A 15,819-nucleotide genomic window follows, 5' to 3' on the forward strand; every position below is an offset into this window, starting at 1 on the left:
GGGGGTCCTTGACATGAAAATGTTTGAGAAACATGGGTTTTTCTGAACACTGTCAGGATTTAGAAGACATTTGTAGAATGGAGGTCTAAATGGCACCAACCTGCTCATCTGGAGTCTTGCTCAAGGACACTTCGACACAGACTTCTGGGAGAGCCCACAGGGATCGAACTGGGAATCTCACGGTTCCCATCCGGCCGCTCTACCGGCCACTCTACCCCCTGTCCACTGCCGCCCCGGCACAGTCGAGACTGATAAACTAGACCCAAGAACACACTATTGTATCTACAGAATAAATCCCATTAATCTTTCGTGATCTGTATTTGCCTAAATATGGAGCTGACTGGCATCATAGTGACGTCATAGACTGACCTCCAAGATCCCTGACAACGGCACGTGTCATCATCAAGCTATAATGACCTATCTGATAACGTGTGGCACAGATGCATCAGAGCCTTAGACACACACGCACGCACACACGAGCGTGCACAGAACACAGACAAAATTCAGCCATACAGAGTTTAAGAGTGGACGTTTAAATGAATTCATTAATTCATGTGTGTGTGTGTATGTGTGTGTTTAGGTCAGAGCAGAGCCTTAGATAGACCGAGAACTGCGTTCACTTCATGGGGCTTCAGTCCAATGGAGGCTCTCCTACATAGACTTCTATTGAGAATGGGGACAACCAACTGGGCCGGAAGTAGGCAGAAATGCATTGGGCTCAGGCAACAGCCCAGCTTTAACGATCTTAAATCCCTTTATTTTAAATTGTTTTGTAGTAATAAGTACAACGTAAACATTAAAGAGACTGTAGTTGTTACTGTACAATACTTTAAAACAGTTGTCATGTTGCACACATGCCTAAAATAGCTCTTTTTTGCGCCGCCCTCGTTGAAAACAATTTATTTCCAACTCCAGCTTGTCTCAGTTCAGGCTGCATGAACAGCGCTCGAGCGCTCGGTTTCTGCCCCCTCAATATCGTAAATCTTCTATGAGATACATGTAAGGAAATGAGCAAATTACTACATACCACCCTTGCAAATAGGAGTGAAGAAAGTCAAACTGGGAAGTCAAGATCCTAAAATGGGACTATGCCCAAGGGCTTTCAGGCCCTACTAAAGGTAGCCTGGCTTGGCCAGCCTCAGCGGGGATTCACTGAAGATTCTTCCCCGCATGCAGGGAAGAGTCTTCAGTGAATCCCCGCTATGAGGCTGGCCAAGCAGGGAAGAATCTTCAGTGAATCCCCGCTATGAGGCTGGCCAGGGAAGAATCTTCAGTGAATCCCCGCTATGAGGCTGGCAGCCAGGCTATACTAAAGGGGCCTCTAACCTAATCCTACACAGCAATAAATATACAGTAAATACGAAAAATCACACCTGCGTGAAGTGAGGGGTGATCTTATCTTCGTACGTAGTAGTACATCATCATCATCATACATGATCTCATTCCGGCCAATCAGAATTTGTGTCTTCACCTTCCTCTTCACTGTTTGTGTTATGCAACGAACGCTCAGAATTGGCCATTCATTGTCAATGGGATTTAATGTTTGTGTTTAGGACAAAGTTTGGGTTAGCACATATACCAAAAGCTGGACATAGGAGGGGCTATCCCCTCTCAAATACCAACAGCAGATTAACTAAATAAGTAAACACAATACAGACCATGCAATATTAATGAATGGCCCAGTATATACCTATTTAATTCAGCCCTACTATAGCACATGATGATGTCATGTGTAATAACGGGGCTGAGAGTATACTGTATTTGTCATGTCATGACCCAAGATACAGGCTTTGCAAAACCCAGTTTCTAATATGAGAATTATATAAAATATGACGCAGGTGTGGAAAAAACAGCGAAAGGTTAGTTGCCCTCCTTCTTACAATAAATCACACATATTTCACACCAATAGAGCATCGCAGTCCCGCCCCTTTCCAGACCCGGAAAATAATTCCCCGTTCATTTTCCTCATAGACTTTTCAAAAGGTATTTATTTAAAGACGTTTACGCCGCAGACAAAGCCAACTCGAGAAAGGGGCGGGACTGGGGCGCTCTATTCCTCCCAGACATAACAAAGTAGGAGAAATGCAACAAAAGAACATACAATCCTTGAGGTTTCCACTGATACATAAACCCATGGGATAGAATGGAGTTCACCAACAAAAGGACATGGAGGCTCCAGTATTGGGCTGTAAGCCTCAAGCCTCCACCGAGTCGTTCACCAAACACCACATTCAGGGTTCTGGGCAAACAAACAAACTCTCTTGTATGCACTGCTGTTAAAGGAGCACTGGGGTCAGCGCTACACCTGCATGGCAACCATTTGTGTTGCCTAAGACGTCAGACCCGAGTCTGGACGGCCTAGATATAAAGAGTGAACATGCTTTAGAGATCAACTTTGTCAGAACACTGTTGAGAGACTGAGACGACAGGGAGACAGACAGACAGGACAGGCAGGCAGGCAGACAGACAGACAGACAGACACAGGCAGGCAGGTAGACAGACAGACAGACAGACGACAGGCAGGCAGACATTGACAGACAGACAGACAGACATAGACAGACGACCGACAGACAGGCAGGTAGACAGACAGACGACAGGCAGGCAGGTAGACAGCCAGACAGACGAGACAGGCAGGTAGACAGACAGAGAGCCAGACAGACGAGACAGGCAGCCAGACAGACGAGACAGGCAGGTAGACAGACAGGCAGACAGACAGACAGACGAGACAGGCAGGTAGACAGACAGACAGACAGACGAGACAGGCAGGTAGACAGACAGACAGGCAGGCAGGCAGGTAGACAGACCGACCGACCGACCGACAGGCAGGCAGACAGACGATGATATCCCAGTTTTCCAAGACTCAGGTGTTTTCCTGTCCAGAGTGTACGTATGCCTTCACGTCTCAGGTCTTCCTCCAGAAACACACGAGGAGGAGCCACAATGCCCTCTACTGCCAGATGCAGAGGAACGGGCAGATCCCCTCGGCAGCCTGTCGGCAGATTACCGGCTCTGCGACCGGACAGAAACCGACGGACACGGACGGAACAACGACGGCCTGCAGTTGTCATCAGCGTGCCGAGACTTTAACTCGGCCAGCAGGAGGACAACCGCTGACCTTCGCCAGGAAGAAAACCCACGTCTGTAAGCAGTGCGACAAGGGCTTCACTCGGCTGAGCAACCTGAACAAACACCGCCGCCTCCACATGGGGGAAACCCCTTTCCAGTGCGAGCAGTGCCCCAAGGGCTTCACCGAGTCGCGCAGTCTCAAGAGACACCAGAGCATGCACACCGGAGAGAAGCCCTACCAGTGCAAACAGTGCGACAAGAGCTTCAGCTCGTCGGACACCCTGAAAAGACACCAGCGTCTCCACACCGGGGAAAAACCCTTCCGCTGTCAACAGTGTGACAAGCGTTTCACCGAGCTAAGTCACCTGAAGACTCACCTGCGCGTCCACACGGGAGAGAAACCTTACCCGTGCAAGCAGTGCGACAAGCGCTTCAGCGTGTCGAGTCACCTCAAGAATCACCTGCGCACGCACACCGGAGAGAAACCGTACCACTGCAATCAGTGCGACAGGAGTTTCAGTGAGTTGGGTAGTCTGAAGAGGCACCGACGCATCCACACGGGAGAGAAACCATACCACTGTAGACAGTGTGACAAGAGCTTCAGTTGGCTCGATACTCTGAAGAAACACCAATGTCGCCGCGCCGGAGAAAGACCTTTCCACTGCAAACAATGTGACAAGAGTGTCACCGATTTGGGTCACCTGAAGACTCGCCGCCAGCGGATCCACGCGGGAGAAAGACCTTTCCGTTGCAAGCGGTGTGACAAGAGTTTCAGTTGCCTCCACACTCTGAAGAGACACCGGAGTCTCCACACCGGAGAGTTGCTTACATCAGTGGTTCCCACACTTTTTAGCCTGTGACACAAAAGAGTGAATTTTCATTTTGTTTTGTTTTTTTTGTGGTGCAACCATTCCTATAGACAGCTATGTTGTTATGGCCCTGTGGGTCATATTGTGTATATTCCTGTGTTGCTCTGTCTTTTTCCCTCAGTGTTTGTGTGAATGAGTGAGGAGTGACTGATAGAGGACCAGCTGGGGTGAATGTGGGATGAGTAGTGATTGAGTGAGTGGTTGCCAGCTTGTGTGAGTAAACTGAGTGGTGAATGTGAGTGGCTAACTACCAGGTGGACCTTGCTGGTGATTGGCTCCTCTGACCAGGCTCACCTGTTGTCAGTACTTCTGATGTCTTCCTTCTAGCCAAGTCCTAAGCACCAGCACTTTGTTCAGTTTTTAGCTTTGTGATAAATGTAATGTATTGGGTAATGTAGGAGTGGGGGACCTCTTCTTTTGTCATTTGTTTGTTTGTTTTTGTTAGGTCAGATATTTGTATTTTGGTTTCCTTTTGCTAGTTAAGAGTATGTTATTATGATTGTTCTGTTATTTGGAAACTATGGTCCCCACCCTGAGGTATTGTACACTGCACTGCATTTTATATTGAATAAATCCTACAGCCATGAGCCATAGGATTTTAACCATGTGTGGCCTGACTAAATTGGGAACTGGGTAGGAGGGAGTCCATATTAAGGTTGTGACCCAAGGTTGCCCTAGACTGGGTTGTAATATGTGTGTCCCTGGGTCTGTCTGTCCAAGCATGGAAATAGTGTTATAGCGTTGGTTCACCACCAAGTGTCACTGTTGCACAGCCTAACACATAGACACAGACACACACAGGCCAGGAAGTACAGTACAGTACAGTACAGTACAGTACAGCACAGCACAGCACAGCACAGCACAGCACAAGTACAGTACAGCACCACTCACTTCAGACGGGTCTGATTTTTTTTGCGCTGTGATGCGGAGGAGAGAACACGCCCCCCCCAATGCAGTGGGAATCGAACCCAGGACCTTCTAGCTGTGAGGCAACAGCACTACGCTCTGCTCTTCTGGCGAAGCGATGTAATTCTCTCCCCGTCACAATGCAATGACATCTGCTGCCACAAGGGGTTACCAGCAGGGGTGTAGTGGGGGGGACGTGGGGGAGCGCCACCCCCCCCCTACTTCTCTCACATCTAAAAACTATTTTGGGGCATAAATATGTTTTATGACTTGTCATTTACTTTCATGGATACGATTAAGCATCGTAAACCCTGTTTCTAAATGGGCTGTACACGTCTGCATGTTGTAATAGTGTGTCTGCGCACGTGCACGCATATGCGCGTGCATGTGTGCGCGCACGTGTCTTATGGGACGTCCCCGCCACTTCTAAAAGTGGCGCTACTGGTTACCAGACCTTTTCTGGTTGTCTCCCTGCGACCCAAACCTACTGACTGAAGTATATTATGAATTAATATCATTTTAGTTATGTCTGAAGGTTTATATCTTAAATTTGTATTCTTTTGAAAAATGTTAGATTTACATTTTAAATCTTTTGAAAATCTTTTGAAATAATATTTCCAAAAAGGTTAACAAAGGGTTATTATGTGAACCGAAAATTGTGCTGATAAAATCATGGACAGAAGATACTTATTTAGTCTTTACAGTAGCCTACGTTGACTGACAATAAATAACTAATATAAACTGTAGCAATTGCACATTTTTGGTTTGCAATGAAGGTTCACATGCATTAAACGTATCACTACATTTGTTAATGCTGGTTTCAAATGCTGGGTTAAAAATGAGCCACTGCAGGGTTTACCTGCTCTGCTCAACTAGTGGAGTGGTCCCCAAAACCATTTGCGGTCCACTCATCTGACCACTTAACACGGCAGCCAACGGGCTGCGTGCAGTTTCAGAGCACCCCTCATATACAGCTTTTGTCCCCCACACGTCTCAATATTTGCCATTGACAATGAAAGCAGAAATTGGGTCAAATGTCCGCCAAATATGACATAAATCTGTACAATGACAAGAGCGCCCCTCACTTCACACGGGTGTGGTGATTTTTTCTTTCCTGTTCATTGTTTAGTCTTGCAATGCCATTGGTCATGATATTTGCATATAAATACCCCCCACAGAGGCACAAATTTACACAACTTCAAAATCTCTGGACGCAATGTTTAATCAAAATTGACCTATGACCTTTAATCTTTAACCCTGATAAAAGTAACTAAAATGCATGTAATACATATATTTTAATGTCTAGAACATGTATCATGTATTATTGTGAAAGATATCCACCAAATGTAAATTATTAATTTATTATTATTATTTTAATAATTATTATAAATGTGCATAACATTTTCATTAAACTTTTTTTTTTCTTTTTACTTTTTTTTTTAACATAAGTCCTAGTAGTACAAAGTAGTAGTAAGGTTGAAATCTATTTTTTGCAAGTAGAAATATATCCGGGTCTTACAGGGTTAACATCCTGAACTCTATTCTATGGCAGAACAATCATTTTCTTTTCCAACTTCTGCTGCGGGAAGAGGAACCTCTTCATGACATCATGGAGCTCTTCCAGGGCCAGCTGAGCGTGGAGCACTGTGACGTCGTCGCGGTCCGAGCGCACCGCCCACTTCAGAGCCCGGTACAGGTCCAGGAGAACGTCACCGAGAACCCGGGTGGTTCTGTCGCCGAGGCCTCGGATGAGCAGCGTGATGACGTGGACGGCGGCTCTCCTCACCTCCGCCTCCTCGTCTGTCTTTATCAGCGCGGTCAGACGGCAGCTCAGCTCCTGAACCAGCGGGCCCAGGGCGTAGTTCAGCCTCTGACACAGTTCTCCCAGGTTGGACAGACAGCTGGCTCGAACCGTCCGGTCCCGGTCCCCGGTGCCCTGCAGGAACACACCGATCAGTGGACGCCCCAGGTGTGGTGCCAGCTCCCCCATAGCCCTGCTGGCCCTCATGAGGACCTCTCCTACCTTGAGACGCGTTTCCAGAGAGTGCTCCGCATCGGAGGAGGGGAGGGACGGCGGGCCACGCCGGAAGGCTTCCAGAAGCTTCTGCATGATCCTCTCGGGAAAGGAGTCAGCCAGCACAGCCAAGCCTTGAATGGCTGACAGGTACACAAACGAGTCTTCATGCTCCAGGTTTTCCAAATAGATGGCGAGGACTTTCTCCTGGGCCTGGACAGCCTCCAGGTCCCCCTCTTGCACCATCCGTGTCAGTGTCCTGAGGGCCAGTGCTCTGGTCGGCACGTCGGGGTCACACGCCTCCAGCAACAAATCTGAAACGGCCCTGGTGGAAGTGACAGGGTCACCAGTGCCATTCATCTCAACTCCCGGCTGACATCTTTCTGTCGAAGACCCTCCAGGGGGATTATTGTGTCTTATCCGCCCAGGACCAAGTGGGCCCATCTGGGTCGGAGCTTCAGCAGCACAGCTGGCGCGAGTTCTTCTGACGGGGTTTCCGGAGCACTGCGCGGCCCTCTCCGGCTTGTAGGCACCGTGCGTGGCGATAACGGGTCGTAGGCTGGACGCCAGCTCCCGAACGACGACGTCGGGGTGTTTCTGGGACAGGTCCTCCAGTGGCGGGAGAAGCCTCTTCATTGAGGCATAATCCTCGGCGCCGAGCCGGGGTCCAGAAAGCAGCGTGGCCACCAGACCCATGCCCATGCTGAGAGTCTGGCTCTCTACCGTATTCTCCGTGGCGGCAGAAGGGGACCGTCGGTCCAGACCAACACAGGCCCTCTGAAGCAGGGAGACGATGAAGTCCACCATCTGTGTGGTTTTCCTCAGCAATAGGGCGTGTGGCAGCGTGTCACAGACCACGGCCAACACCTGCAGCAGGGCCAGCCTTTGACCACTGACTGCATCGCGGCGTGACAGCCGCTGCTCCGCCTCCAGCAGTGTCACGGCCGACACGTCGCCCACCTCCTGGACCCGCTGCTCGTCCGTCTCCTCCTCCTCTGCCGTCCAGCTGGTCAGTTCCCGCAGAAGCTCCAGGAAGAAATCTCCGGGCAGGTCACTGTCCTTGAGCTCGGCCAGTAACTGCGTCAGACAATCCAGCCTCCACTGTTCCTCCGACAGACGCTCGTACAGCGCGTCGTCCTCATCACCGGCGGCCTCTCTGGGGGTCAGCCTGGCCCCTCCCTCGCTCCCGGCGGTGAAGTGGAACCCCGGGGGCACGCGGCACGTCTTCTGCCCTGCCAGGCCAGAGAGCTGCCTCACGGCGGACAGCGCTTCGGAGTGCTCAGCGTGACCCGCGTACCACAGCAGGATCTCTCGACAGGCGCCGCGCAGGTGGGACACATTCCGCTTGGTGAAACAGAACAGCGTGAAGAGAACGGGAAGCACTTCCTCCAATGCCTTCACCATCGGACGCGACGCACTGTTCCCTACAACCCAGATCTTGTACGCACCCTCCACGCAGCGCGTCAGCTCCGGTTCATCAACGGCACGCCGAGACTCGCCGGCGGTGTCGGCGCAGCGCCGGAGAGGACCGAGGAGAGGCGCCAGGAGGTGCTGCTGGGCCAACTGTGGCTTGTCCTCCACCATGATGTCCACCACCCTGGTGGCCACCCGCTGGAACTGCAAGCCGGTGAGCTTGTCCTTCAAGTGGAGCAGTTCTAGAATCTGAGGGCAGATCTGTCCGTAGTAGCTGTCTGGCGACACGGACTGCCGAGGACACGCCGCCAAGATCCTGGCCACGCTGTCACACTTACTCCAGTCCGAGTCGCCGCCCCCCGGGCCTCCCTCCAAGATGGCCCTGACCACAGCCTGGACCCCGTTGGGCTGCATCAGCCGATCGGACAGCAGCTGACCACACAGACGTCTCAGCCAAGGCGGCGCTACTCCCGTACCAGCCCCGCGACCGGTGCCACTGGCGCCGAGCGGTTGTTCTCGCCCGCCTTGGAGGTGCAGTAGTTCCCTGATAACAATAGGCTGGTAGACTTTACCAAGTAGGCTTTTGAGGGCCTCCCTGCACGTTTTGCGCTCTTCAACACTGAGCGCACTCTCTTTTTCACTGCCGCCTCCGTCTGCCCGGTGCGGGCAGTGACCCAGCTGACAAAGAGCTGCCAGGACGTCCCTGAGGTGCCGTGTGAAAACCACCGTGGCGAGAGAGGACAGATCTGCCAACTGCAGCAGGACACTCGTGGTGGTCAAGAGGCGACGTTCCATCGCGGGCGCCACATCCCCATGGACTAACTTTTCCACCATCACCCCAAAAGCAGTTCTGCTGCCAAGCGGCACGCCCACCCCTGAGGCCAAGTAGGGGCCGAGCCCCAGCGAGACCACAAACTGGAGCGTTGCGCCAAGAGTCTTCTGTTGGGTTACGCCGAGAACGTCTGGCGGTAAGGGCGGAGCCATCTCCGCGGTGCGCGGCCTCGCTGCCGAGGCCGCGGCATTTCCGTCGAAGAGCGCCAGCTGGACCGAGAGGTGTCTGGCTAACGTAAGAAGCAAGAAGAGACACTCCTGAACAAAGTTCCATATAGCGTCTCCCGTGTCACTAGAGAACCACTTTGCCTCGGCCATAACCTCCTCCCTCAGCCTCCTCACCTCTTCAAGGCCCTTCTCACATCTCAGCTGTTCCAACAGCAGAGCTCGGTTGGCCCGCAGCGCGGCCACCAGCGCCTCCTGCTGTGAGGACATCGCGTCACACGCGGAGGCCTCGAGAGGCTTCATCAGGACATTTAGTCCGGAGAGAATAGCCGAAGTCATCTTGCATGTACTTTAGGTGTGAAACCGGGAGAATTATTTAGACAATTAAATTAAATTGCTGGAAAATGTAAAGACAATTTTAATGCCAACCAAGCATGCTAATAATAATTGCACTGCATGTTGCTGGAACAGTTATCTCGACGTACGGCAACGTATACATCATCCGGCGTCATCGCCTACACCAGCCGAAGGATGTATCTGGTAGAACAGTATTAGCCTCACTAACTGCGGCCGCAGCTTGGATACAGGTATGGTATTTATGCATGCCGAGTTCTGTATTTCCATATTTGCAAATATTGACAGTGCCTCTCATCCAATCACAATGCAGCATTGGAAATAATGCTGATGTCACTTCGCCGATACAAAAGCTTGTGCAGCTTGCTATTTTAATATTGTTCACACATCGGTCATTATATAATCTGACTGAAATCACTTCTGTGTTGTGCACTGTGTCACCGGTATTCCCGCACAGATGGCAACAACAAAGGTTCCGGAGGTCCGTGACATCACACGGATCGAAAGAATAGGTGCACATTCTCACATTCGTGGCCTTGGTTTGGACGATGCTCTGGAGGCGAGGCAGGTGTCTCAGGGGATGGTCGGCCAGTTGGCCGCCCGCCGGGCAGCCGGCATCATCCTGGAGATGATCAAAGACGGCCACATCGCCGGCAGAGCCGTGCTGATCGCCGGCCAACCCGGCACGGGAAAGACCGCCATCGCCATGGGCATCGCCCAGTCTCTCGGCCCCGACACCCCGTTCACGGCCATGGCTGGAAGCGAGATCTTCTCCCTGGAGATGAGCAAGACGGAGGCGCTCAGCCAAGCGTTCAGGAAGTCCATTGGAGTGAGGATAAAGGAGGAGACGGAGATCATCGAAGGAGAGGTCGTGGAGATCCAGATCGATCGGCCGGCCACTGGAACAGGTGCCAAGTTGGGCAAGCTGATCCTAAAGACGACCGACATGGAGACCGTCTACGACTTGGGCAACAAGATGATCGAGAGCCTCACTAGGGAGAAGATTCAGGCCGGAGATGTCATCACCATCGACAAAGCCACCGGCAAGATCAGCAGGCTGGGGCGCTCCTTCACCCGGTCCCTAGACTATGACGCCATGGGTGCTCGGACGCAGTTCGTCCAGTGTCCACAGGGCGAGCTTCAGAAGAGGAAGGAGGTGGTCCACACGGTGACCCTCCACGAGGTGGACGTCGTCAACAGCCGCTCGCAGGGCTTCCTCGCCCTCTTCTCCGGAGACACCGGAGAGATCAAGTCCGAGGTCCGCGAGCAGATCAACGCCAAAGTGTCCCAGTGGCGGGAAGAGGGCAAGGCGGAGATCATTCCGGGAGTGCTGTTTATCGATGAGGTCCACATGCTGGACATGGAGTGCTTCTCCTTCCTGAACCGTGCCCTGGAGAGCGACCTTTCGCCCGTCCTCATCGTGGCCACCAACCGAGGCATCACGCGCATCCGCGGCACCAACTACCAGAGCGCACACGGCATCCCCATGGACCTGCTGGACCGCCTGCTCATCATCGCCACCTCCCCGTACACGGAGAAGGAGACTCGAGAGATCCTCAAGATCCGCTGCGAGGAGGAGGACGTGGAGCTGAGCGAAGAGGCCCTCGCGGAACTGACCAGCACGGGACGGAAGACGTCGCTGCGCTACGCCATCCAGCTGATCAGCACCGCAGGACTGGTGTGTCGCAAACGCCGGGGGACACAGGTGCAGTTGGAGGACGTCCAGAGGGTCAAACATCTGTTCCTGGATGAGTCTAGGTCTTCCGAGTACATGAAAGAGTATGAAAAAGACTTCCTCTTCAATGAAACACGAGCACCTGAACTGCACACTGCACAATTCAGTAATTCTTCCATTTAGTTTGAATCATGTATATTTATTTGTAGGCTATATCTGGTGATGTTGATTTGCTGCTTTCTTACTTTCAAAAGCTCTGTTTCATTCTTTAAGCTTTGGACTTAATTACTAGTACGGTAATCTATCTTTGAGGCCTTGTGGCTGGAAAAGGTGATTCATCTTTTAACAGAGACCCCCTTATCCCTAGAACAGGTTCTCAAAATAGGGTCCAGAGATTGATTGAATACTTCAATATTTTGCAAAGAGAGCACAGAAAAGTACATTTCAATACAAGGTCTGCTATGAGGAGTTAAACCCCAAGAAAGCCTGTTGGCTTGCTTTTATCCATTGGGGTCCTTCTTACGTCCTTGAAATACATAGTTTTCAACCAGTGATCCCATGACCACTAGCTGTCCATGACAGATTGTGCAGATTTGGTCTCATTCGGTCTCATTCGGTAAAATGTAGTAAAGTTATTTTTGTTTTGTTTTGTGTTTTTATTTTGTATTCATTGTTTGCTTCCCGTCTATGAATAATCAAGGGAAATTACATACGATCTACTAATGGAACATTAATATGGAATGTGAGGACAGGACATGCACTTGTAGTCCTATATGCTGATGAGAAGACGAGGCTTGTAGTCCTATATGCTGATGAGAAGACGAGGCTTGTAGTCCTATATGCTGGTGAGAAGACGAGGCTTGTAGTCCTATATGCTGATGAGAAGACGAGGCTTGTAGTCCTATATGCTGGTGAGAAGACGAGGCTTGTAGTCCTATATGCTGGTGAGAAGACGAGGCTTGTAGTCCTATATGCTGATGAGAAGACGAGGCTTGTAGTCCTATATGCTGGTGAGAAGACGAGGCTTGTAGTCCTATATGCTGGTGAGAAGACGAGGCTTGTAGTCCTATATATGCTGATGAGAAGACGAGGCTTGTAGTCCTATATGCTGGTGAGAAGACGAGGCACTTGTAGTCCTATATGCTGGTGAGAAGACGAGGCGTGTAGTCCTATATGCTGGTGAGAAGACGAGGCACTTGTAGTCCTATATGCTGGTGAGAAGACGAGGCTTGTAGTCCTATATGCTGGTGAGAAGACGAGGCTTGGCAGGTTAAGCCTCTTCGTCTCGCTACTCAAGGATTTGTAATACTTTTGTTTTATTCACAATTCAGATCTTTTAATGATGTTTAAAATAATATATATTTTGTTCAAGTATTTTATTTTGGATATTAAACTGTCAATAGGCCTATTTGTGCAGATTTTGACCTGCTAGCTACTTTCATTTATATCAAATAAATGTATTTTATTTTTTTGAGGGGTGCTAGCCTCCTATATAGTATAGGCCTACAGATTTTGTCCCCACACGTCTCAATAATTGCCATTGACAATGAAAGGACAAATTAGCTCAAATGTCTGCCAAATATTATGTAAATTAAACATGAAAATATGAAATGCCATTGACAATGAAGGGAGAATTTACGTCATATGTAGCCTAGACGAGCAAATCGCTAACCAATCACATAAATTCAGTTGTCAGCTTACTTTATGATTGTGAAAAGAGGGATGTTTTTGAGGGGAATCAAACATTGTTATAATATGTTGTCATTATTACATATATCATCATATCGTATATCAATTGCAATACATAAAAATATTTATATTTAGGGAGAGTTTGATGACAAGACGGCCCCTCACTTCACACGGGTGTGATTTTTTTTTCTATAAGGAGCATCGCAGTCCTTTTAATGAAATAATTTCCCATGCATTTTCCCATAGACGTTTCAAAAAGTAATTTATTTAAAGATCTGTAAGCCTCGAACAAAGCCAACTCAGATCGTGACAAATCATGATAACAAACAATATTTTGGGCCGAACAAATAATTACAAAGAAGAAAAACAACAAAAGTGTTGTAACCACCCATTTTCCCCCTCACCTCCTCTATGATGATTTCTTGTTTTGACTATATATTCATATGTCCCTAAATGTTTTGATGAATTGAAAATGGTGGGCCCTATAGTAATTGAAATGTATTGTATTTCAGCAAACTGTTAATAAATCAATCAATTAAACAATCGATGTTTGTTTTGAAACCGTTTACATCACCATTACATCACCCAATCAACATGAGTTAGACTTTAATATATTAGCGCCCCTCACTTCACACGGATGTGGTTTTTATAATTCAGCTTACTGTGGGCACACATGCTGGAACTTTTTACTTTCAAATGTTTTGTAGTTTTTGTAGAGTTATTTAACTCATTTAGCCCATGGTCTCGGAGTAATTTTCAGCTTTTTTTCAAATCTTCAAAAATGATGAAAAACGGCATGCTATAGTATGCCGTCCGAGTCCATGAGCTATAGCCCATGGTCTCGGAATGATTTTCAGCTTTTTTTCAAAACCTCGAAAATGATGAAAAATGGCATGCTATAGTATGCCGTCCGAGGCCATGAGCTATAGCCCATGGTCTCGGAATGATTTTCAGCTTTTTTTCAAATCCTCAAAAATGATGAAAAACAGCATGCTATAATATGCCGTCCGAGGCTGTGGGCTGAACTTGAACCAACAACCTTGTGGCTCACATATAGATATGTATCACAGAGTGCCACCATGCTCTCTGAGGGTCTCCTCAGCTTTCCATCTCTTTCTTGTGTTCTTCTGGTTGTTATTCTCCAAAACATGCTGCAGAGTGAAAGTAGGAGGAACTAAGCTGGATTTGAACTCACAACCTCTGGCTCACATGGACATCATCTTAACAAGGGTGCCACTGAGCTCACTGTGATTTCAAGTTATAAGTTGTTCTTCTTGGTGTCACTTTTCAAATGGGGCCTTGGGATCATGTACGGAGCATTTGAATGCTGTTTGCTGTGCATCAAAGGTGTCTTTAGTGCTTTTAATAATAATAATAATAATATCTCAAACTTATATAGCGCTTTTCTGAGTACCCAAAGACGCTTTACATGGGGGGGCTTTACAGAGGTAACAACAAAATAAAAACAACTTTATTAGAAAAAGGAAAAACACTAAAAGCTAAAAACATTAAAAAGAAAGACAGTGGGAAGGGTTAGCTAGGGAAGGCAATGTTGAAGAGGTGGGTCTTGAGGGCGGTTTTGAATGTTTGGAGGGTGGGGGCATCTCTGAGTGCCTTAGGGAGGGCATTCCACAGGGTTGGGGCAGCAAAGGCAAAAGCTCTGTCACCCCACGTACGGAGTTTGGTTTTGGGGGCGTCGAGGAGGTTTGCGTCACCAGACCTGAGGGAGCGGGAGGGGACATGTCGTTTGAGGAGGTCACAGAGGTAAGGAGGAGCCAGGTTATTTAGTGCTTTGTAGGTGGTCAGGAGTGTTTTGAAGTGGATTCTTTGTTTAACCGGTAGCCAGTGAAGGTCGCGGAGGACTGGTGTAATATGATCTCTGGAACGGGTATTCCAGAGTGTTATCGTGGATGTTAATCAGAGGAGAAGCCATGACAGAACACAGACAACCTGGTAGTGCAATGTGTTAAGTGGCTGTCTATGATCCAGACGTGGGTTCAAATCCCACTCTGGTCTTTACTCTGAAACTTTACTTTGAATAAAGAAGAAGATAAAAGCGCTCGGAAGTCTCACTCAGTCAGTCTATAATATAGCCTGACTGAGACTTCCGAGCGCCTTTATCTTCTTCTTTTTCTTTACCAACTGCACCATCACTATCATATAGCCGCTATATGACAGTGATGGTGCAGTTGGTAAAGAAAAAAATCATTTTCACCTAGAAACTCCATTCACACTTTATAATTCAGCTTACTGTGGGCACACATGCTGGAATTTTTTACTTTGAAATGTTTTGTAGTTTCTGAGTTATTTAACTTAAACGCCCAATGCATTCTCAATGGCAATAGCACAAACTTTGGCATGCTACTAGTCCTACATACTTACACCTAGAAACCCAATTCAAACCTATTTAGGTTCATCTTACGGTGGACATGTTTGGCTGAAAAGGAATCTTTGAAATGTTTCATAGTTTTAGAAATATAGTGCTTTCAAATTTGAGACATTTATAATGGGGCTCAATGGCAGCTCTATAGGCACGTCAAAAATCACTTTCACCTAGAAACTCCATTCACACTTTTTATAATTCAGCTTACTGTGGGCACACATGCTGGAACTTTTTACTTTGAAATGTTTTGTAGTTTCCGAGTTATTTAACTTAAACGCCCAATGCATTCTCAATGGCAATAGCACAAATTTTGGCATGCTACTAGGCCTACATACTTACACCTAGAAACCCCATTCAAACCTATTTAGGTTCTTCTTATGGTGGACATGTTTGCCTGAAAAGGAATCTTTGAAATGTTTCATAGTTTTAGAAATATAGTGCTTTCAAATTTGAG

The 15,819-nt window shown here is 48.4% G+C and overlaps 3 protein-coding genes across 4 annotated transcripts in view; 1 reads left to right on the plus strand and 2 right to left on the minus strand.

Moving 5' to 3' along the window:
* Positions 1 to 15,819, minus strand: part of tbl2 (transducin beta like 2) — a 545,946-nt gene that overhangs the window by 395,813 nt on the left and 134,314 nt on the right. The window lies entirely within an intron of this gene.
* LOC306927897 (transport and Golgi organization protein 6 homolog) lies at positions 6,385 to 9,603 on the minus strand (the record flags this gene model as incomplete). Its single annotated transcript, XM_079507780.1, has 1 exon — positions 6,385 to 9,603. One exon carries the CDS (start codon positions 9,601 to 9,603, stop codon positions 6,385 to 6,387), a length of 3,219 nt encoding a protein of 1,072 aa, XP_079363906.1.
* LOC306928703 (ruvB-like 2) lies at positions 10,076 to 11,476 on the plus strand (the record flags this gene model as incomplete). The annotated part of the gene is made up of 1 exon (XM_079508973.1): positions 10,076 to 11,476. One exon carries the CDS (start codon positions 10,076 to 10,078, stop codon positions 11,474 to 11,476), a length of 1,401 nt encoding a protein of 466 aa, XP_079365099.1.

Source organism: Electrona antarctica, assembly GCF_951216825.1.
Source record: "Electrona antarctica genome assembly, chromosome: 8".
NCBI lineage: Eukaryota > Metazoa > Chordata > Actinopteri > Myctophiformes > Myctophidae > Electrona > Electrona antarctica.